Source organism: Balaenoptera musculus, chromosome 3 (assembly GCF_009873245.2).
Source record: "Balaenoptera musculus isolate JJ_BM4_2016_0621 chromosome 3, mBalMus1.pri.v3, whole genome shotgun sequence".
In the NCBI taxonomy this organism is placed as follows: domain Eukaryota; kingdom Metazoa; phylum Chordata; class Mammalia; order Artiodactyla; family Balaenopteridae; genus Balaenoptera; species Balaenoptera musculus.
Window position 1 is genome coordinate 119,732,251 of NC_045787.1, and position 23,570 is coordinate 119,755,820.

The window sequence follows — 23,570 nt, forward strand, 5'->3', positions numbered from 1 at the left end:
TATGTATTTAAATGAACAAATTATCCATCTCCTAGGACAATTGTGCTTAGAGTTCCCAGTATCCCTTTCCTTTATCCTATCCCACTCCTTGCAGGGAGAAGCAGACTTTTAGAAAAGGGATCAGTCTCATCACCAGTATGAATAAGTAGTGTGGTACCCTCCCACCCACTCATTCACACAGACCCATCGTGTGCAGGCAGAAAGTGGAGGAAGATGGAGAGGAGGTGAGGGAGCCAAGCCTAAATATAATCACATTGCCCTTTACCTATTGAACATTTGCTATGTGCCAAGCACTTGCAGAATATTATCTCTAATCCTTACATCAATCCCACTAAGTGGATTTTTATATCTTTAATATATACATGAGGCGAATATCCTCAGAGAGGTAAAGTGATTAGCTCATGATCATACAGCTGGTAGGTACCTCTTTCAAACCTTGCTCTGCCTGATTCTAAAACCTGTTCGTTTTCATTATAACTAGGCTTTTCAAACTCCATTTCCCGCAAGTTGTTTCAGGGAGTTCAATAAATTCCATGTATGCATATATAAAACTATTTAGAAAAACATTAAAAGGCACTGTAGAGACCACTGACCTGTTATTGCAATTTCTGACTGATTACTTTTTAAATAAATAAGTGTTTTTGAACTTAACACCTAAGCGTTTGCGGATTTGATATTGCTACTGTCTGTTGCATATTTTGGAAGGGTGACAGAGATGTTTGAAAAATGGGTTTCTTGGTAGAAGATAAAAGGTTGACAATTACCGGCTTACAAATTACACTACTCCTTTACCAAGAGATATGTTGCATAATGTGTAGCAAACATAGTAAGGATGGTGCCAATATGCATAACACAACATATACAATGAGCATCACACTGTGAATGATACAGCATGATTAAGCAGGTTGCTCGGAGTAGGACTGTACGGGGCGGCCAAGGTAGACCTCTTTTGTTTTTTATGGTTATGCCTAAAATACTGCCTATGTATTTGCTGGAACCAATTGTTTGATAGCTGGGCAGCTATATTCTTCCCCCCCCCTCCCCAACAATTCTCCAATCCATTTTAAGGACGAGTATATTTCTGTTGGTTAGGTTTCATGCTGATGAGATCACAGTTTCAAAACACATATGTGGACTTGGCTTCACTCAACTTCGTGATCAAACGATGCACTCCTAACTTGGACCATTTGTTCCAGAAAAGCTTCCTTGTTTTGAAGAAAAAGAAAAGATGTCACCTTCACATGTGAAGAACAGTCCATACTTGCTTTTCAGATAAGCATAAAATTTTTTAAAAAACTCAGATCTCAAAATGAGTTCACTTGGAAGAACTTTATTCGGCAGAATTTCCTTTCAGAGTCTCCATGGTGGTACAAACAGCTTTAGCTATTATTCATGTTTTGGGAGTCAAGTTCAAGAGTATTTTCAGGGAGACACCATGGGAGAAGTGATTTGACTGAACGTTTGCTATTACCTCAAACTTGTAGGTGGAGCTGAGAGTGCAGTGGATGATCTTGAAGGGTCTCCCGTTCCAACTTTAAAATTATACAAGTCTAATCCCAATTCTTTCTTGTGAGGCTTTATTTTAACAGGAGAGATTGCTGTTTGCTGCCTTCCTCCTCTGTTACTTCCCAGTATGTCTCTGAAGATTTGGCAGCCCTATTTTATCCTTCTTTTGCCATCAGTCACAGTATCTCTATAAGGGGAGACAGCTTCATTTTATAGATATGGAAGCAGAGGCCACCTGAGGTTAAGTGGCTTGTCCAAGTCATATGTGAACTATGTAGGACCCAAAGCTGAATACAGCAGCAGGCATCTTTTTCTGCAAGTAAGAGGCAGTACTCAAGGATCTAGAACCTTTTAATCTTTGTCTTCCCTTGCTATGATTTTGAGTATGAGTGTGTGTTTGTGAGTGTTTGAGTTCAGAGATTCTACCGAATTCAGCTTTGTATCTTAAGTACCTAGCACTGTGCTGCATACAACATAGGGACTTAGTAAATCTGTGTGGAATGGATGAAAGGGTACCAGGAATGCAACCTTGTCTGGCAGAAGATAGTGGAATTTCTATTTTTAACCATCGCGGTATTGATTATTCTCAGTTCCCCGTTTTGCCACCCATCCCCCTCACCAAAGCCTGAAATCCCCCCGTTATTAAGAAATACATTTATAACAAGCAATGATCTTTACCTAAAACTGCACAGTGGGAAGATGAATGATTTTGGAAGTAGAAGTGAATTTCAATCTTTGGGCATCTTCTGTAACTTATTATTTATTTTTATTTTTATTTAATTAATTTTATTTATTTATGGCTGTGTTGGGTCTTCGTTCTGTGCGAGGGCTTTCTCTAGTTGCGGCGAGCGGGGGGCCACTCTTCATCGCGGCTGCGCGGGCCTCTCACTGTCGCGGCCTCTCCGTTGCAGAGCCCAGGCTCCAGACACGCAGGCTCAGTAATTGTGGCTCACGGGCCTAGTTGCTCCGCGGCATGTGGGATCTTCCCAGACCAGGGCTCGAACCCGTGTCCCCTGCATTGGCAGGCAGACTCTCAACCACTGCGCCACCAGGGAAGCCCTCTGTAACGTCTTTGTGCCTCAGCTTGAGTCTAACAACAAATATGGCTACTTCTACCGCTATCACGGATACTGCTGTTATTTATTAAGCACTCAGCTAGAGCTAGGGAACGTGCTAGGGGTCCAACATGCAGATCATAGTATTTTATCAGCCCAGCACACCTGGGAGGCAGGTCTTCTCATTTTCTCCGTTTTACCCTGGCTCAGAGACATTGAGTCTCCTGTGTGCTGTTACACCACCGGTCAGGGAGAGCTGGGAGAGAGGTAATGACTATGGCTGGCCCTCCATAAACAGTAGCTATTAAGATGATGGTGCTAATTCAGGAGTCCTTGGGGCATGTAACACAATGAGTGCACTGCATCTTAGTATGAGTAAGTTTATGAGATCAATTTCCTCCCTTATAACAAAGACAGTCAGCATAAAAGCTATCAGTGCTTGAGGGGAGAGGAAACTTAAGGATGTGTTAGGGGGTGAGGATGTGGGAAGTGATCCCATTATTCCAAAATTAAAATTGTCCTTTTGAGAATATACTCTTCAACATTCAGCTCTGGGGGTGTGTGAAAGTGGGGAACAGGAAACAGAAGCTGACACGTTTTATCAATTCCACAAATTACCCATGGTGTGTCTTCATGTGCTGTGGGCTTGAATATTACAAGGAACAGGATGGAACATTCTTCCTCGCTCTTCCCTTAAGAGGAATCTGTTGCTGGATGTTCAGCCTTCGGGTGGAGTGTGGCATCCCACAGTGTTTCAGCGGAAAGCTGTCAGAAGAGAATAATCACACTAGCAGCGTTATCTGCTGACACGAAGGACAGGAACACACTAACTGCCTAGACTTGGCTTCTTGCCTCTTGTTCAGGCACCAAACATCCGGGATTACTGACAGCCTTCCTGAGACACCCTGGGACATGCTCGATTACTCCAGCACTATTTAAATCTCTCTATATGGTGTATTGCTTTGTTTCCTCAAAGCCCACTTCTCAAGCCTTTGTATCCCAGAGACTAAAGGAATAAGAAAGAGTACGGATCAGATGTCAACCTGTGCTCTACAGAACCCGACATGAATAGGCTTAGGGCCAATCCTGAACCAAACCCCTGACCTCTCAAAAGATGAGAGGTCCAGAACCTCTCAATTTCTTGAGGCTCCAGGTAAATTAAAAAAGTAAATATGCCTAAAGAGGGCTGGCAAAACAGTTGTTTATTTTTAACAGTTTATTATAATAAATGAACTTTTTTTAGGACAAAACAATATACAGCAATACAAGTGTGTAAAGCCTGGGATAGTTACAGTGTTCATTAAAAAATATTAAGAAATACGAATTCAGAGTGCATCTCAGGTGGTGTGGTCACAAGGTTAAGGTCGTGTGGTGAATGTTTTATGTTTTATTTTTTTCAATCCTCAGAACGTGTCTCTGTGTGTGTGTAATCTCATTTCAGAAAGAAGGTTCATAGTCAAAATTTAGGATTGCTGGAAATGGTGAGTCCCCGCCACGTGATCTCCCTTGTTCCTCTCTTTACTCAGACCTTTCTGAGAAGCTCTGCCCGACACTGAACGTGAACTTTTATGCTTGTGTATTCATTTCCTAGATTTCCTAAGATTCTCCAAGCAATCCATTCTCCCAAACATTTAAAAACTACTTGTCTCCAAATAGCCTACTCTCTGAACCCAGGCAAATAACAGCGCTCCTCATTTTGAAATTCAGATTACTCTTCTTTTAAATGGTAAAAATATTTTAGCCTTTCAACTCAACTTAATGCTAAAAGCTCTTTTAAATGACTTGCTCTTTTTTTTTCAAATGTGTAATAATCTTGAAATTCTTCTTGTTTTCTTTACTTGCCACCTCTCCATCCCTATTCTAGAATCCATAAGGTTAAAAACAGGACATTGGGGCTTCCCTGGTGGTGCAGTGGTTGAGAATCTGCCTGCCAATGCAGGGGACACGGGTTCGAGCCCTGGTCTGGGAGGATCCCACATGCCGTGGAGCGACTGGGCCCATGAGCCACAATTACTGAGCCTGCGCGTCTGGAGCCTGTGCTCCGCAACAAGAGAGGCCACGATAGTGAGAGGCCCGCGCACCGTGATGAAGAGTGGCCCCCACTTGCCGCAACTAGAGAAAGCCCTCGCACAGAAACGAAGACCCAACACAGCCAAAAATAAATAAATAAATAAATAAAAAAGAAGCGGTTGAATAGTTTAAAAACAAACAAACAAACAAACAAAAAAACAGGACATTGATCATTCTGAATAGGCAGTGGTCTAACCCCTACCCTGCTACTCCACAGCTGTGTGACCCTGTGGAAGTGCTTTCCCTCTCTGGTACTCAATTTCCGTATCTTTAAGACAAGATGGTGATTCCATTTCACAAGTTCCTTTTATCTTTAAACTATGATTTTTCTTCCTCCCATTCTTCACTTCCTGTCAGACTGGCCCCCAAATATTTTAATATCTAATCTCCAAAGCTATTGTCATGGCGTACTGGCCTACTCTGTTAGACAAAATAATTTGCTCTTAACTACAACCAAAACCAGTACTTAATAGGTATAGATTCAGACTTATTTTTTTCCCTTAACCAGATGGCAACTAAATGTTTACTTTGTCATCTTGGTGAACAGAACATTTCTGGAAATACTCAAACCACTATAAAAACTTTAAAATAAAGGAAAAAAAAAATCTAACTTTTGGCTCAGGTAAGTTGCCAGATACAGATGTGCATTGATAGTTTGAAAACACTAGATGGCGATATGAGTGCATCAAATAACAGACATCCTTGATTGGTCCAGCGTTTAAGTCCCAATGATTGAGGGCAGAACAGGTTAATACATTCCTTAAAGAAACAAAGTCAAGTATAATCAGGTATTGGAGTGTTAGCTAATACTCTGAATGCGTTCAGTAATCCGGTTCTTAGTGAAAGAAAAGAGCGTTAAATTAGAAATTATTTTATGCTACCAATGAGTCTATCTTCAAGCTAATTCTTGGGGCAAGGGTTGGCAATAAACACGTGTATCCCATAAAATCTATCTAATTCATACTTTCCTCTCCATTTTTGGCTTTCGTTTTTTAAAAATAGCAGTTGTTTGGAATGGAGTGTGCCTCACATATATTATTCATAGATGAAGTACTATATTCTCATTAGGAATGTGAGTCCTAAGACGTTGGTGTTTGAAAGGGGAAATGGCTGACTTACTGTAAGCTGTTGGCTGGGCCATTATTGACTGGCAGGATCAACTGGAAGCACTTTGTTAGTGGATTAGGTTGCCCTGGAAATGCCTTCCTGAAACTCTAATGATGCACTTAAGGGAACCCTCTGGGACAGGAGTTAAATGTCTCTTTGCAGGCGTGTCTTCCACCAGAGTCCTCTTGGGATGAGATGGGAGGGGGCGGGGGCACATCCAAAGAAACTCTCTGTAAGGAAACAGCCCCAGAAAAAAGGTTGCAGGTAAAAATTTACATGGAAGCTAAGCTAATGACTTACTGATATAAACCCTGGCTTTTCTGAGGGTACCAGTGCTTCGTGGATTCTTTTGAAGGAGCATCATTAATTCCAGAGAGACTGTACCTATGCATGTATGTATTTATTATTTATTTATTTATTTCCTGTGGTGGGCTGCCAGAGGGATGGAGAAGAAGGGAAAAAACAGGTGAGGGCATCTGAGAGAATATGGTTTCATTCTCTTTGGTTGGAAAAAAAACTACTTTGTAGCTTGAACATTGGGGTCATTGGGTGTGTTTTCTTTCTTTCTTTTCTTTCTTTTTTCTTTCTTTTTTTTTTTGTTTTTATAAAAACAAGCTTTAGAGGGGCAATTTGCCCTTCCGCAGAAATTCAGTGCACGTGTGAAGGGCATGTTTGTTGATTTTTTTTTAATGAAAAATCGCTGTGTTCGTCTCACCACTGGGTTGGGGGTTGTTTCTGGGGGATGGTGGTGGCGGTGGAGGTCTGAAGACAGGAGGAAAGGGCAAAGTAAAGGCCCTTGGAAACTCCAGACTTCCGGACAGGACGGGGAGGGGGGGAGTGGCTGCGCAGCGCTGCGTCCCCGCCCCGAGCCCGGAGCGCCCCGGAGTCGCGTGCCCACGGCCGGAGCGCGGCGTCCCCGTGCAGTCCTGGCGACCTGTCAGCGAGGCGGACGTGACTCGGAGCTGCCTCCGCTTTCTCCAAGCCATATTCCTTTAAGATGATGTAATAGTCATTTCCCTGGATGGTTTCTTGCCTGCACTGCTGAAACAACAGCATCCGAACTGCACTGGGAACTGTGGAACCACCCAGCTCCGCCGCCGGAGAAGCCCGAGCCCGAGCCCGAACCCCCCGCCGTCATTTCGGCGCTGCGGCGCCCGCCGGCTCCCACTTGACTGGGAACATGGGAGCCCGCTTGCCCTTGCCGGCAGGTGGGGTGGCTACCTGGGACCCCAGCAGGGCACATCTGTCTTTCTTTCTGCTTCTGGGCTTTCTGAAAAGCTTCTAAGTCCCAGTACCTCTCGCAACTCTCTTCTGTTTTAAGGATTCTTTCCAAAGGTTTGATTTTTTTTTTTTTTTTCCTGGAGAAGCTTTGGATGAATATTTTTCTCTGCTTTGCTTCTTCAATCCAGCCACCTCTCGTCACGGTTTAACTTTTTTGTGACTTGTTTTAACTTGAGATTGGAAGTGAATATATACATACATATACACAAATATACATTTATATAAATCTTTATATATATATATATATATATATATACACACGCACATATATATGATTATTTTCTAAGAGCACATCTCTCTGGCACTTTTCATTGATACCTCTGTCCTTTACCTCTTTGGGATTTGACAAGCTCCAGACTCTGTGTGTGGCTGTGGATTCCGACTGCTTTGCAAATGGGTATTTCTGCGCAAGAACTGTTTCCAGCACTCACTAAGGTAAGTTCCGAGGATTATTACTTTTCCTGTACAGACAGAAAAAAAAAAAAAAAAAAAATCCCCTTTTAGAAGTTGAAAACTCCTTATTCCTTTTTAATGCAGAAATCAAATAGAAATGTTTTAAATACTAAATGCTGGAGACAGAGGAATATGGATAAATATGTAGACACAAAATAGCTTGAGAGAAGCTACGATTTAGTTGAAGAATGGCTGAAATCAGTAGTTCCAGGGCTGCTTATGTAAAATAATCTCTCCCTCCCTCCCTCTCTCCCTCCCTCCCTTCCTTCCTGCTTCTCTCCTTCCCTCTTCTCTCTCCAGTGGTCTCTTTTTTTCTGACTCATGCTGGGTTTGAGGAAATAATTTTCTCTCTTTTCCTTCACACAGACCTCTCAGTAACTGGGGACCTGGCCTGCCTTGCCTACTGAGCTTGGGGGAAGATTGGATGCTGATGAGTTGATTATATTCCATGAAGTAATAGCTTACCACCTGCCAGGGTTTAAACTACTTTTGCAGCATCACTTCACCTGTGGACTCTTCGAAATTTTGCTTTCTTGGGGAAAAAACTGGGTAAGAGAAGGCCATTTTTTAACAAGATAGCATTCTCTCCCTCCCTTACAAGTTGGTGCAAAGAATCAGGCTCTGACTCTATTGAACTGCACCCTTCACATCAAAATAGAAGAAGAAGAAGAAAGGGACAATGGCTCTGAGTGGAAACTGTAGTCGTTATTATCCTCGAGAACAAGGGGCTGCAGTTCCCAACTCCTTCCCTGAGGTCGTGGAGCTGAATGTTGGGGGTCAAGTTTATTTCACTCGCCATTCCACATTAATAAGCATCCCTCATTCCCTCCTGTGGAAAATGTTTTCCCCAAAGAGAGACACAGCTAACGATCTAGCCAAGGACTCCAAGGGAAGGTTTTTCATTGACAGAGATGGATTCTTGTTCCGTTATATTTTGGACTATCTCAGGGACAGGCAGGTGGTCCTGCCTGATCACTTTCCAGAAAGGGGAAGACTGAAAAGGGAAGCTGAGTACTTCCAGCTCCCAGACTTGGTCAAACTCCTGTCCCCTGATGAAATCAAGCAAAGCCCAGATGAATTCTGCCATAGTGACTTCGAAGATGCCTCCCAAGGAAGTGACACGAGAATCTGCCCCCCTTCCTCGCTACTCCCTGCTGACCGCAAGTGGGGTTTTATTACTGTGGGTTACAGGGGGTCCTGCACCATGGGCAGAGAGGGGCAGGCAGATGCCAAGTTTCGGAGAGTTCCCAGGATTTTGGTTTGTGGAAGGATTTCCTTGGCAAAGGAGGTCTTTGGAGAAACTTTGAATGAGAGCAGAGACCCTGACAGAGCCCCAGAAAGATACACCTCCAGATTTTATCTCAAATTCAGGCATCTGGAAAGGGCTTTTGATATGTTGTCAGAATGTGGATTCCACATGGTGGCCTGTAACTCCTCAGTGACAGCATCTTTCGTCAACCAGTATACAGATGACAAGATCTGGTCAAGTTACACTGAGTACGTCTTCTATCGTAAGTACCACGGGTTCTTTTTGTTTTTTCATGTGTATGGATCCTCTTAACAGAAATATATGTCTGCATGTTCAGTCTATGTCTAAGGAGTACTATTTTGGTTTTTTTTTTTTTTAACCCTTGAGGTACAGCTAGAAGATTAGAGTTTATAGTCAGCTTTCATGTCTTACCTAAGACAACGTTTGTTTTTCCAGTCAAATCACAGAATGTTTAAAGGCCTCAAAAATCACAAGATGCAAATGATATTGGTATAGGTAATATGTGGAATGAAAACAGGCATGTATGTCTCTGTCAGATATTGACTTGTGAACATAAGAACATTAGAATTTAGCTGTTGGTCCACAGGAGGTTGATAGACTCAGAGTGGCTGAAGTACTGCTGTCTATTCTTTTATCTAACTTTGGGGTCTCTTAAGCTGGTTGCTGAAGACTGGCTTTCATGGGGGCGTTGAGAACACAAATGGATGTTGCACTGAATGACATGATCTTGGCTAGATGGCAGTATAGACTGACGAAAGACCCCCTTCCCCCCCACCCCAAGTCTGAAATTTGCTTTTCTAGGCTTTACAGATTTGTGATTTGATTCCTTAGCAATTTGTACTGAGGTATGAGTTGCAGTGCAGACTTAATTAAGTTGAGCTTCATTTAGGAGTCATGTAAAAGGAATGAATCCTTGAGAATTGTCAGTCACATGCAGTCATCTTCAGATAGCTGAGGTGATAGAATCACTGACATAAAAGGGAGCCAGAAGGGAAAAGAAAGGAAACAATTGCATCTTTAAATTGTGCCTTTAAAATAAGAGTTTCTTAGAGGTTAGTCCATTTGTTTAAACGACTGTACAGAATGCCTTATTTTAAGAAATGGCATTATTCTAAATATAAGCCATTGATTTCTGAAAGGAGAACAATCAATCAATCTGTAAAGTTTAGTGCTTGATGAACTGCTGATTTTCAACAGGTCTGGGAGTTGGGTGAAGTGAATTCCGTAAGAAATATTTTTCCAGTTTTTCTCTATTCTTATTTTAAGGCAAATCCATAAATTTTGAGGATTAAAATATCTAAATGGCTTTACACATAAAGATACGACTGAATTTCCTGGACTGGTTTTTGCCTACAGTTGTGTTTATTCATTTGGAGATGGTGCCGGGAACCTTGGTGACACGGCCTGTGGGAAGCCGGGTTGCTCTCTACTGGGTTATCACACATTTGGTTTTTGGAAGTGAAGACACATGAATTGTATAGAAAGAACAGCCTGTGTAGAAAAATGAAATCAGCCAGCAGTTCAGTAACGTTCTGATGTGTTGGAACAAGCATTATTTGGTCCAATATCCCTACCTATGGCCTTTATCTGTAATCTGTACCTTCCTCTATGTTGGAACTTAGTTGCCAGCTTCTGCTTTCTTCCTTCTGGTGAATTTTCCACTAGTATAGAGATAAGGCTTTAGCGTTTTAGCTTTCTACAAAGGAGTCTGACATTATCTGTGTTTCTGTAGAATAAATATCTTCTAACTTTTGGGGGAAAAAATGCATCATAGAGTTTAAGTCTAGGTGTGTGATGTTTACCTTGTTCTACAATTTCTAATATTTGAAAACAGCCTCTTAAGAAGCTTCAGTCAAATAAAAGAAAACCTGCCAGCCATAGCCCCTCAAAAAGACTACATTTGATTCTAATCACTTGCTCATCTAAATGATACCCAGAACCTGAGTGTATTTGCCTACTAGCTCAGTGACATTTCTGTGTTCATCAAAGACTCATCCATATAACACTATGTCCTTTTTAGATTGCTCTCGACAGACTCTGTTCTCTGATCATATAATCACTTCCTCCTTTGTTGGGTTGCCGAGAGGTTGCCAAGGTTTGCTCTCCATCACTCCATGGACAGGCTAGCACAAACGTACAGCAACTTCATATTGCACAGCACATATACTGTATATGATATACTTGCCCTTTGTACCTAACAACCAGAGCTAAGTGTTAACTCTTCCTCTGTCTTAGGATCAATAAAACTGGCTGCTGCCTTTCTAAGGTGCATGACAGCTTCCGTGCAGCTGCTTAGCCATAATTATTTAATTAGAAGCTGCCAACTGTGCCTCTATAACCATTAATTCATCAAGCTGTTGTGCTCAGGTTAATGGGACAAAACTACAGGAGGTGCTCTAAAGCAGGGAGTTGCTTGTATGCAAAGATGCTCCAAGCCCTGCCAATCAACCAACTGTGAGCACCAAGCCACTGCTCGCTTTGCAGAGGGTGTGGAGCCCAGAAGCCACCACCTGCCAGCCAGATCCGAAGGGGCAGTGTGTGTCTCTGGTGAGCACCTCCCCCAACCTCGAAAAAACCAAACAACCAACCAACTAACAGAAAAGATGCTCTTTGCAGGGGAACTCAGCTTCCTCCTACGTTATAAAAATATCTGTAGATAAAGATACAGATATGTAGTGACAAACTTCTTAGGTCCAAGAAATTAACTCCAAGCAATTAGACTCTTCTAATAAAAGGGATAATGCAGAGTCACTTTGTCTGGATCCAGATCACAGTAAAAAATGAACAGCAAGAAATTAATACATTGCATATGGTGGTTGACAGTCATGGGGAAAGACCCCTTCTTCCTCTGTTTGCCTAATTTTCTTCCAGATTTTCCAAGGGGAAATTGGGAAATCTGTCAATTATTAACAGGTTAGGTTCTTGCCTCATTCAATCTTCATGTGGACCTAGAATTGATGGTCAACATCAGGCAGTTTTGACTGAGTGTTTCGTTATTGCAGAACTACGAACAATTAAAGTCAACCCATGTTTGTGTGTGTTCAAAAGGGCAGCAAGGAAGGTGTTTGTCTACGTTGCTTACACACCAAAATATGTGAGATACTGTGGATTATGATTCACTTATCAGCAACTGGAAAAATGTGAGTGATATAGAAAGTAAAGAAATGTTGTCCTAGGATTGCCTCACAAAGTATTTTAATTAAAAAAAACGAGAAGGTACTTTTCCACCTTTCTCACCCACCTAGGTAAATAATTACCTCTGTTTTCTCTCCGAGTGTTATATGGAAGGCAATATCATAAACATCAGAGGATGCCTTCTTGATTCACCTCTAGATGAAATGAGAGCTAAGTAATTTGGAAAGGAGAAGTCCTGATATTGAACTCAATAGCCGTTCACACCACTTAGGAACAAAATCACAGGTGCATGGAAATAAATGAACCTCTTATTAGCCCTCTTCCAGTGCCCTAGGGAAGCTTGCTCTTGGTTGGAGAAAATTAAGTACATTTCCTTAATCCTACTCATGAGTGAGTTACTTCAGACAAATGCCTGAAACCATTCAGATTCAAAGGCATTTGCCTCTAATAGAACTGTGATAACATGACCACAAATAGGGAGTTTAATTCATAAGATCCAAAAACATAAACTCTAAGTTCTGTGAATTACAGAGACACCAATTCATTGCCTTTTCAACAGATTACTGCTTGTAGGTGCATTTTAACCTTTTTTCTCTTTACTTGGTTTTCTTAAATTTAAAGGGTTGTTTCCACAAAAGTTTCTAAATTGCTTTATGTACACAGTATATATCTTCAGGGTGGTTGATTGAGATGGAGTGTTGGAGAAAAGCAGATCAGGAAATGATTTCTCACTTAGAATTCAGCTGCATGACCTTGTATTGGGAAGAAATGGTGGTTCTGGCCATTGTGAATAACTTATCCAGTTGATTTTAAAAGCTTCCATAAGAGGGTGTGTTTTTAAAGGAAAACAGGTGGAAAAGCATCTATCTTGAAATGATTCTAGCTCTTTTTTTCCTGTTTCCTCAAAAGTTACCAATGATAGCTTCAATTTTTATTGTTCATGGAAATATGATGTTGGCACATTCAAAATGAAGCCACAGAACAATGAAGTCCAAACTGTGAGGGTCTGGTCTTTACCACACCTGCCTCTCCTCTTTCTGTGATGTTTTTCTGTCTTTTCCATCTAAGATATTCTCTCTTCCTCTTGCTTTAGTCATTCCTGCTTTCAAGTTCTCTCTCTATGCCATAATCAAGACGTCAGTAAAAATTCTGTTCTGTCATTTTATTTAGAATATTTTCAAGGCATGGTGTTACTTTTTTCAGAGGTTTTTATACATAAGAAACCTTTTCATAACTGTGGATCCAGTGACTTTGTATCCCAAAGGGAGTGTTCTTAAGACTTGAGCCTTCTTAATTTATAATTTAAATATATAGCATAATCTAAGTATAAAGCTTCAACATGAAGTTGGTTTAGACCCTGCTTGGGCAGATATTGGATGGTGATGATGATGATAAAAGAAAGGGGTAGTGGGTATCATTTTTTCTTATCTCTTGAAGATGCTGTTCTCCGACCGTTGGCTCAACGTAACAGGGATATAAGCATGTTAGTAAAATATCCTATTATGCCGTTTTCACTTTCATGCCCAACAAGATATATTACCTGAGCCCAATTCCTTGTAGGAGATGATTTGAATCGTTTCTTCCTAGGTCTCTGGCATCCTGAATGAATTTGGCAGCAAGAGAAGTGTCAGTATGTAGGCAGAAAGGGGGGGATCTCTGTGATTGCCCCCAAGTGCCTCAATATATTAAAAACGTATGTGTACGATTGGAAAGAGAAGACCAAATGATTTTGATAGCCTAACGAGGTTTAGATCTTACCAAAGGAATTAGAGGTAGAAATAGCTGAGAATGTGCCGCAGAGCTCCATTTGGAACACCTCCAAACACAAACCATGGAGAGGAGTGACTGGGCATAGAAGAGAGTGCCAGTCCGATGCACAGAAAACAGTTCTTCAGAAATGTAGGGGTGATCTCAGTCTCTGCATCATAGCTGACTATTGCTCTTTTTCTTTGGTCTTTGCTCTAGCTTTCCTCAAATACTGCGTTTCTTGGCAAGTCAGCTAAAACATGTTAGTATGGAAATTTTCAAACACATCCAAATGTAGAGAAACCCAGCTCCAAAAATTACAGTGATCATTACAAGACTAATCTTGGTTCATATATATTCCTACCTAACTTTCTCCTCTGTCTGCACTGGATTCTTTTGAAACAGATTTTAGAAGTCAGTCATTTCATTCATCCACAAACACTATACTATATGTTTCTAAAATAAAATGAATTTTAAGATACGTAACAATACCATTATCACATACAAAATTAATAGTTCTTTAATATCTTCTAATACCTAATTGGTGTTCAAACTTCTTTGATTTTCTCACAATATTTTTTTTAAAGTTGTCAAACTCTTGTTTGAATCAAGAGTCAAATGAGGTCCATCCATTATCTTTTATTGCTATTTATTTTCTCTTTCAAAATTAAAAAAATATTGCATATGGCATATACCACAAAGTGGCAAAAAATCTTAAATCTCTTTTAATTTCTCTCTCCCTCCCTCCTTTTCCCTTGCGCCCTTTTTCTCTCTCTCCCTCTTTCTTTCTTTGCTTTTTCAATCTATTTGTTTGAAGAAACCAAGTTATTTTTCATGGCGAATGTCTGGCACTCTGGGTTTCGCTCATCCATCTCTGTGATCTCTGTGATGTCACTGACACATTTTTTTTCTTACCCCTGTATTTTATGTAAATTTGTTAGAGCTAAACACCAGATTCTAAGGCTTGATCAGATTCAGGTTCAGAATTTCTTACAAGAAATCTTCACAAGCGTTGGCAGGTCCATTTTTAATTTGCTTTGACAGGTTGAAATGCCAGCTGCTTTGGAGGCAAGGGAGGGACCTCTCCTTATTGTTAGTTTTTCTTTTTTTTTTTTAATGAAATTTTCCATTTTAAAAAAAATTTATTTTATTTATTTTTGGCTGTGTTGGGGTCTTTGTTGCCACGTGTGGGCTTTCTCTAGTTGCGGCGACTGGGGGCTGCTCTTCATTGCAGTGCGCGGGCTTCTCATTGCAGTGGCTTCTCTTGTTGTGGAGCACGGGCTCTAGGTGCACAGGCTTCAGTAGTTGTGGCACGTGGGCTCAGTAGTTGTGGCTCGCGGGCTCTAGAGCACAGGCTCAGTAGTTGTGGCACATGGGCTTAGTTGCTCCACGGCATGTGGGATCCTCCTGGATCATGGCTCGAACCCGTGTCCCCTGCATTGGCAGGCGGATTCTTAACCACTGCGCCACCAAGGAAGCCCTGTTAGTTTTTTCATGATCATCATATGGACAAATAGCAATTGGGATCTGTTCTCTCCATTGTTCAAGTTGATTCTGATGATACAGCAGGGAATAAAAGAGGCTCCAGTTTTTCTTTCTAGTCATCCAAGAACTATCTAGTATTCCACTGCTGTTATTGTCATTAGGCCGGGCTATCATCAGGGGTGCAGTGAACCTACCAAGATGTGCACTGGCTCCTGTTGACTGGGAGGAAGAATCATTCTGAGTGGGAAAGTTTGCCTCCTGGCTATTCTAACTTTGTATTCTGGGATTCTTTCAACTGTGCAGAAGCTCCACTGAACTCATCATGTACATTCCCAAACCTCTTCTCTCCTTGTGTTCCTTATCTCTGTAAATGGATTCATCAGTTGCCCAGTTCCCCAGGGAAGAATAAAACCTGAGTGGCTCTTCTTTCTCCCTAACCATTTCTCCAATCTCCAAGTCCTATTGGTTCTTTTCCTTCATCCGTCTCAGATCCATCCATTTCTTCCCGTCTCCACTGATGCTACCCAGCCCACTGACATTGCTTTTCTAGATTATTGGAAAGAAACTGAAATTGTCCTTCCCACCCACATTTGGTGTTGTCCCCTTCGGGTCTCCTCTTCCTGCTGCAAAAATGGTGAGATTTCTAAAATGTGAGCCTGACCATGTCACTCCTTAACATGAATCACAGCTCTTGGTGGAATGACCTCTGCTTCTGTCCTTAGCCTCTTCTGTTGCCCTCCCACCCGTTATGTTTTTAACCTCAGCTCTACCCCATTTCTTTTAGCTCCTGAATGCTGTTATACACTTGCTTCTTCAGTTTTGTACATAATGTTCCCTCTGCCTGGAACTGTGCCTTCGCCTGCTTTGATTACATACTTCAGGTCCCAGTCTAGAGGTTCCTTTTATGGGAAGCCTTTCTAGCCCATCATATCTAGATTAGGCACCTCTTATCTGTGCTCCATAGGATCCTATTTTCCATTACTGTGGCACAAATAATACTGTATTATACTTGCTTATTTAACTGTTTCTGTAACATTAGACTGCAAGCTCTGTGAAGGTAGGAACTGTGTTGGTCACTTTCATCATGATATACCTGGCACAGAACCTGGCAAAAATGTAGGCACTCCATAAATATTTCTCAAAGAAGGAAACTAAATACCCACTGCAGACTTTTGTTATGGTCATAGGTGCCACTGTCTTGCATGTACCATTACATTATCTCTTAACAGAAGAACTGGAGAGCAATGATGGTGTGATTGCTCTGGTGTGATTGGTAATAATGATGGCATTTCCTAACTTCCACTGAGTTCTTCAGGTGCTGGGCTAAGCACTTTAATTTTTTTTTTTTGAATTTTTGAATTTTATTTTATTTATTTTTTTATACAGCAGGTTCTTATTAGTTATCCATTTTATACACGTCAGTGTATACATGTCAATCCCAGTCTCCCAATTCATCCCACCCCCTACCCCTCCCAGCCACTTTCCCCCCTTGGTGTCCATAAGTTTGTTCTCTACATCTGTGTCTCAATTTCTGCCCTGCAAACCGGTCATCTATACCATTTTGCTAGGTTCCACATATATGCATTAATATGCTATATTTGTTTTTCTCTTTCTGACTTACTTCACTCTGTATGACAGTCTCTAGATCCATCCACGTCTCTACAAATGACACAATTTCGTTCCTTTTTATGGCTGAGTAATATTCCATTGTATATATGTGCCACATCTTCTTTATCCATTCATCTGTCGATGGACACTTAGATTGCTTCCATCCTGGCTATTGTAAATAGAGCTGAAATGAACATTGGGGTGCATGTGTCTTTTTGAATTATGGTTTTCTCTGGGTATATGCCCAGTAGTGGGACTGCTGGGTCACATGGTAATTCTATTTTTAGTTTTTTAAGGAACCTCCATACTGTTCTCCATAGTGGCTGTATCAATTTACATTCCCACTAACAGTGCAAGAGGGCTCCCTTTTCTCCACACCCTCTCCAGCATTTGTTGTTTGTAGATTTTCTGATGATACCCATTCTAACTGAAGTGAGGTGATACCTCATTGTAGTTTTGATTTGCATTTCTCTAATAGTGATGTTGAGAAGCTTTTCATGTGCTTCTTGGCCATCTGTATGTCTTCTTTGGAGAAATGTCTATTTAGGTCTTCTGCCCATTTTTAGATTGGGTTCTTTGTTTTTTTAATATTGAGCTGCATGAACTGTTTATATATTTTGGAAATTAATCCTTTGTCCATTAATTCATTTGCAAATATTTTCTCCCATTCTGAGGGTTGTCTTTTCATCTTGTTTGTAGTTTCCTTTGCTTTACAAAAGCTTTTAAGTTTCATTAGGTCCAATTTGTTTATTCTTGTTTTTATTTCCATTACTCTAGGAGGTGGATCAAAAAAGATCTTGCTGTGATTTATGTCAAAGAGTGTTCTTCCTCCATTTTCCTCTAAGAGTTTTATAATGTCCGGTCTTACATTTAGGTCTCTAATGCATTGTGAGTTTATTTTTGTGTATGGTGATAGGGAGTGTTCTAATTTCATTCTTTTACATGTAGCTGTCCAGTTTTCCCAGCACCACTAATTGAAGAGACTGTCTTTTCTCCATTGTATATCCTTGCCTCCTTTGTCATAGATTAGTTGACCATAGGTGCATGGGCTTATCTCTGGGCTTTCTATCCTGTTCCATTGATCTATATTTCTGTTTTTACGCCAGTACCATATTGTCTTGATTACTGTAGCTTTGTAGTATAGTCTGAAGTCAGGGAGCCTGATTCCTCCAGCTCGGTTTTTTTCCCTCAAGACTGCTTTGGCTATTTGGATCTTTTGTGTCTCCATACAAATTTTAAGATTTTTGTTCTAGTTCTGTAAAAATGCCATTGGTAATTTGATAGGGATTGCATTGAATCTGTAGATTGCTTTGGGTAGTATAGTCGTTTTCACAATATTGATTCTTCCAATACAAGAAAATGGTATATCTCTCCATCTGTTTGTGTCATCTTTGATTTCTTTCATCAGTGTCTTATAGTTTCTGAGTGCAGGTATTTTACCTCCTTATGTAGGTTTATTCCTAGGTATTTTATTCTTTTTGTTGCAATGGTGAATGGGAGTGTTTCCTTAATTTCTCTTTCTGATCTTTCTTTGTTAGTGTATAGGAATGCAAAAGACTTCTGTGCATTAATTTTGTACCCTGCAACTTTACCAAATTCATTGATTAGCTCTAGTAGTTTTCTGGTGGCATCTTTAGGATTCTCTATGTATAGTATCATGTCATCTGAAAACAGTGACAGTTTTACTTCTTCTTTTCCAATTTGTATTCCTTTCATTTCTTTTTCTTCTCTGTTTGCCGTGGCTAGGACTTCCAAAACTATGTTGAATGATAGTGGCGAGAGTGGACATCCTTGTCTTGTTCCTGATCTTAGAGGAAATGCTTTCAGTTTTTCACCATTGAGAATAATGTTGGCTGTGGGTTTGTCATATATGGCCTTTATTATGTTGAGGTAGGTTCCCTCACTGGCCACCTTCTGGAGAGTTTTTATCATAAATGGGTGTTGAATTTTTTCAAAAGCTTTTTCTGCATCTATTGAGATGATCATATGGTTTTTCTTCTTCAATTTGTGAATATGGTGTATCACATTGGTTGATTTGCATATATTGAGGAATCCTTGCATCCCTGGGATAAATTCCACTTGATCGTGGTGTATGATTCTTTTAATGTGTTGTTGGATTCTGTTTGCTAGTATTTTGTTGAGGATTTTTGCATCTGTATTCATCAGTGATATTGGTCTGTAATTTTCTTTTTTTGTAGTATCTCTTTCTGGTTTTGGTATCAGGGTGATGGTGGCCTCATAGAATGAGTTTGGGAGTGTTCCTTCCTCTGCAATTTTTTGGAAGAGTTTGAGACAGATGGGTGTTAACTCTTCTCTAAATGTTTGATAGAATTCACCTGTGAAGCCATCTGGTCCTGGACTTCTGTTGGTTGGAAGATTTTTAATCACAGTTTCGATTTCATTACTTGTGATTGGTCTGTTCATATTTTCTATTTCTTCCTGGTTCAGTCTTGGAAGGTTATACCTTTCTAAGAATTTGCCCATTTTTCCAGGTTATCCATTTTATTGGCATAGAGTTGCTTGTAGTAGTCTCTTAGGATGCTTTGTATTTCTGCGGTGTCTGTTGTAACCTCTTTTTCATTTCTAATTTTATTGATTTGAGTCCTCTCCCTCTTTTTCTTGATGAGTCTGGCTAATGGTTTATCAATTTTATCATCTCAAAGAACCAGCTTTTAGTTTTATTGATCTTTGCTATTGTTTTCTTTGTTTCTATTTCATTATTTCTGCCCTGATCTTTATGATTTCTTTCCTTCTGCTGACTTTGGGTTCTGTTTGTTCTCCTTTCTCTAGTTCCTTTAGGTGTAAAGTTAGATTGTTATTTGAGATTTTTCTTGTTTCTTGAGGTAAGCTTGTATTGCTATAAACTTCCCTCTTAGAACTGCTTTTGCTGCATCCCATTGGTTTTGGATCATCGTGTTTTCATTCTAATTTGTCTCTAGGTATTTTTTGATTTCCTCTTTGATTTCTTCAGTGATCTCTTGGTTATTTAGTAACATTGTTTAGCCTTCATGTGTCTGTGTTTTTTACGTTTTTTTTCCCTGTAATTGATTTGTAATCTCATAGCGTTGTGGTCAGAAAAGATGCTTGATATGATTTCAATTTTCTTAAATTTACTGAGGCTTGATTTGTGACCCAAGATGTGATCTATCTGATCTGGAGAATGTTCCGTGTACACTTGAGAAGAAAGAGTAATCTGCTGTTTTTGGATGGAATGTCCTATAAATATCAATTAAATCTATCTGGTCTCTTGTGTCATTTAAAGCTTGTGTTTCCTTATTAATTTTCTGTCTGGATGATCTGTCCATTGGTGTAAGTGAGGTGTTAAAGTCCCCCATTATTATTGTGTTAGTGTTGATTTCCTCTTTTATAGCTGTTAGCAGTTGCCTTATGTATTGAGGTGCCTCTATGTTGGGTGCATATGTATTTATAATTGTTATATCTTCTTCTTGGATTGATCCCTTGATCATCATGTAGTGTCCTCCCTTGTCTCTTGTAATATTCTTTATTTTAAAGTCTATTTTATCTGATATGAGTATTGCTACTCCAGGTTTCTTTTGATTTTCATTTTCATGGAATATCTTTTTCCATTCCCTCACTTTCAGTCTGTATGTGTCCCTAGGTCTATATAGACAGCATATATATGGGTCTTGTTTTTGTATCCATTCTGCGAGCTTGTGTCTTTTGGTTGGAGTATTTAATCCATTCACGTTTAAGGTAATTATTTATATATATGTTCCTCTTACCATTTTCTTAATTGTTATGGGTTTGTTTTTGTAGGTCCTTTTCTTCTCTTGTGTTTCCTGCCTAGAGAAGTTTCTTTAGCATTTGTTGTAAAGCTGGTTTGGTGATGCTGAATTCTCTTAGCGTTTGCTTGTCTGTAAAGCTTTTGATTTCTCCATCAAATCTGAATGAGATCCTTGCTGGGTAGAGTAATCTTGGTTGTAGTTTCTTCCCTTTCATCACTTTAAATATATCGTGCCACTCCCTTCTGGCTTGTAGAGTTTCTGCTGAGAAATCAGTTTTTAACCTTATGGGAGTTCCCTTGTATGTTATTTGGGTTTTTTCCCTTGTTGCTTTCAATAATTTTTCTTTTTCTTTAATTTTTGCCAATTTGATTACTATGTGTCTCGGCGTGTTTCTCCTCGGGTTTATCCTGCCTGGGACTCTCTGCACTTCCTGGACTTGGGTGGCTATTTCCTTTCCCATGTTAGGGAAGTTTTTGACTATAATCTCTTCAAATATTTTCTTGGGTCCTTTCTCTCTCTCTTCTCCTTTTGGGACCCCTATAATGTGAATGTTGTTGCATTTAATGTTGTCCCAGAGGTCTCTGAGGCTGTCTTCATTTCTTTTCATTCTTTTCTCTTTATTCTGTTCTGTAGCAGTGAATTCCACCATTCTGTCTTCCAGGTCACTTCTCTGTTCTTCTGCCTCAGTTATTCTGCTATTTATTCCTTCTCGGGTATTTTTCATTTCAGTTATTGTATTGTTCATCTCTGTTTGTTTGTTCTTTAATTCTTCTAGGTGTTTGTTTTGTAATTCTTATAGGTCTTTGTTAAACATTTCTTGCATCTTCTTGATCTTTGCCTCTACTCTTTTTCCGAGGTCCTGGATCATCTTCACTATCATTATTCTGAATTCTTTTTCTGGAATTTTGTCTATCTCCACTTCACTTAGTTGTTTTTCTGAGGTTTTTCTTGTTCCTTCATGTGGTACAAAGTCCTCTGCTTTTTCATTTTGTCTATCTTTCTGTGAATGTGGTTTTCCTTCCACAGGCTGCAGAATTGTAGTTCTTCTTGCTTCTACTGTCCGCTCTCTCAGGGTTAAGCACTTTACATACAAATTGGAATTCTCCCTGAAAGATGCTCTGCTCTTAGCACCTGCACAAAGATTCTAGCTCTGGGGAACTGGGAAAAACACTTTACCAGCAGCGAAGTCTCCTGTGGTTTCCTTTTAGTTGATTCACCTAAGCAGGAGCAAATTGAAGCTGGGAGGGGGTGGGTGGGCAGCATTTAAGGAACAACCCTAGGAGGGACTTGGGATTCAGAAAAGTGCTGCAAAATTGAGAGAATAACCTCAATAGGAGAAGAGCTCTGCTAGAATGCAAAGTGTGCTGTGAGGCTGACCAGGTTGCCTTCTTAATCTTCTTACTGCTAAAGGATTCTATTGATATTTCCTCCTTCCCTCCTTTCTTACCACGTTAACGATCATTCCTTAATGCCAGAGGCAACATAGCATGGTGGTTTAGAGCCTGGGTGTTGGAGCCCACACTGCTTGAGTTTGAATTTCTAGCTGTTTGATCACCTGCAAATCCATGCCTCAGTTTCCTCACCTGGAAAATGGAGATGGTAACAGTGGTACTTGCCTCATAGGGTTGTTACGAGAATCGAATAGGTTGCTCTATATAAAGTGCTGATGACAGCACCTGGCACCTAGGCAATGCTATGGAAATGTTAATAAATAATTACAAGGACCTCTGAGAATACTGACATGACAAGATACAGGTCCTTCCTATAAAAAACTTACCTGATTCTTTATAATAGTCCTCTTGGATACTTTGTTCAGTCTGTTGATTCTATGCATGTTAAAAAAACAAACAAAAACATCTAGAAGTAACTTTTAAAGAGGAAATTCAAGCTATTGATTTTAATTGAATCTGAATAAACATAAAAGTAAACCCTTCAGAAAGCTTCCAATTGCAGTAACTCTTTTCTTCCCCCTGGCTATTCCATAATGCAAGTCATTAATAATGGCTTTTCTCCCTACCTTATTTTCAACTTGTGGTTTTTCAGAACCTGGGAGAATATGTGGTAGCATTGAAAATTAAGAATATAATTTAAATTATATATTCAGTCACTGCAGAATTAGAATAACCTTTTAGGAGTCTCAGCCTAGAGAGAATTCTTCATGGTGACAGAAAATGGTTACTGAGTATGCCTCCGACAATAAGATCATTTAAATTGCTCCAGAAATGAAAACAAGACATTTTTCTTCACACCATGAGTAGCTGTTCTGTGTGGCTTTGAATGGAAACAAGACTGCTAATGGGGGCTGTTGCTGCGTGACCCAGTCAAAAGCTGCCCCATGTGAAGAAATTCATACTTTTCTACTTTCATTCATCTAGCCCATTCTGAAGCAGAAAGTTCTAATAATTTCCACACCCCCGTTTACAGCGACCTTTTATTCTGAGCGTGTCTGATATAATGTGATGGTGAACTAGTTACATTGATGAAAATAGGAGGTGACCCATTCTTTATATATAACTTGGTGCACAAGAGCCTTTGGGGCTGCTGTATGTTGTGTTTTAGACAATATTGTAGCCTGTGGATTGACACTGCTAGGCCCCTACCTAGAGAAGGGGAGAGCTAGGCTCTGGTAATGGTGATTTTTCTGTGAAGGGAGCTTTCTGTGTGTGTGGAGCAGCAGAGAAATTCTAGTGACTGGGGTAAGGGAAACGGGGTGTATGACTGTTAGAGTGTGGCAGAGGCATAAAATCAAAACCAAGGGAGTACTCCGGACTTGGGGAAATGTTGCAGAGCCCTTGGCAGAAGCAGAGCTGGCCGACAATGAGAAGTGCGCATCGAGCAGTGGCCAGCCATCACGGCTCATTTTCTTACAGTGTTAAGCATTCAGTTATGTCAGGTGGAGAAATTTTCCTATGGGCACGTGCTTGCACATTTACACTGAAAATGCAAGTGGAAAATAAGATTCCGTTTGCACTAATATGCTTTCTAGCCAACTAGGTGAAATCTCTTTTTTTCTTTAAACAGAGGGATACCTGTGTGGAGTTGTACATCTTGCGAAGCTGCCGTGAAATAGCACGATGTTCCTTCCTATTTGCATGAGAAAAGCATGCC

At 40.2% G+C, this 23,570-nt stretch overlaps 1 protein-coding gene across 1 annotated transcript in view; it reads left to right on the plus strand.

Annotated features, from left to right (window-relative positions):
- Window positions 1-7,321: 7,321 nt before the first annotated feature.
- KCTD16 (potassium channel tetramerization domain containing 16) overlaps window positions 7,322-23,570 on the plus strand; it is a 271,443-nt gene continuing 255,194 nt past the window's right edge. Inside the window, exons 1-2 of the mRNA XM_036848055.1 lie at window positions 7,322-7,454; window positions 7,839-8,983. Of these exons, the coding sequence (XP_036703950.1) occupies window positions 8,152-8,983 (832 nt within the window). The 5' untranslated portion in view covers window positions 7,322-7,454; window positions 7,839-8,151. The remainder of the gene's footprint in view (window positions 7,455-7,838; window positions 8,984-23,570) is intronic.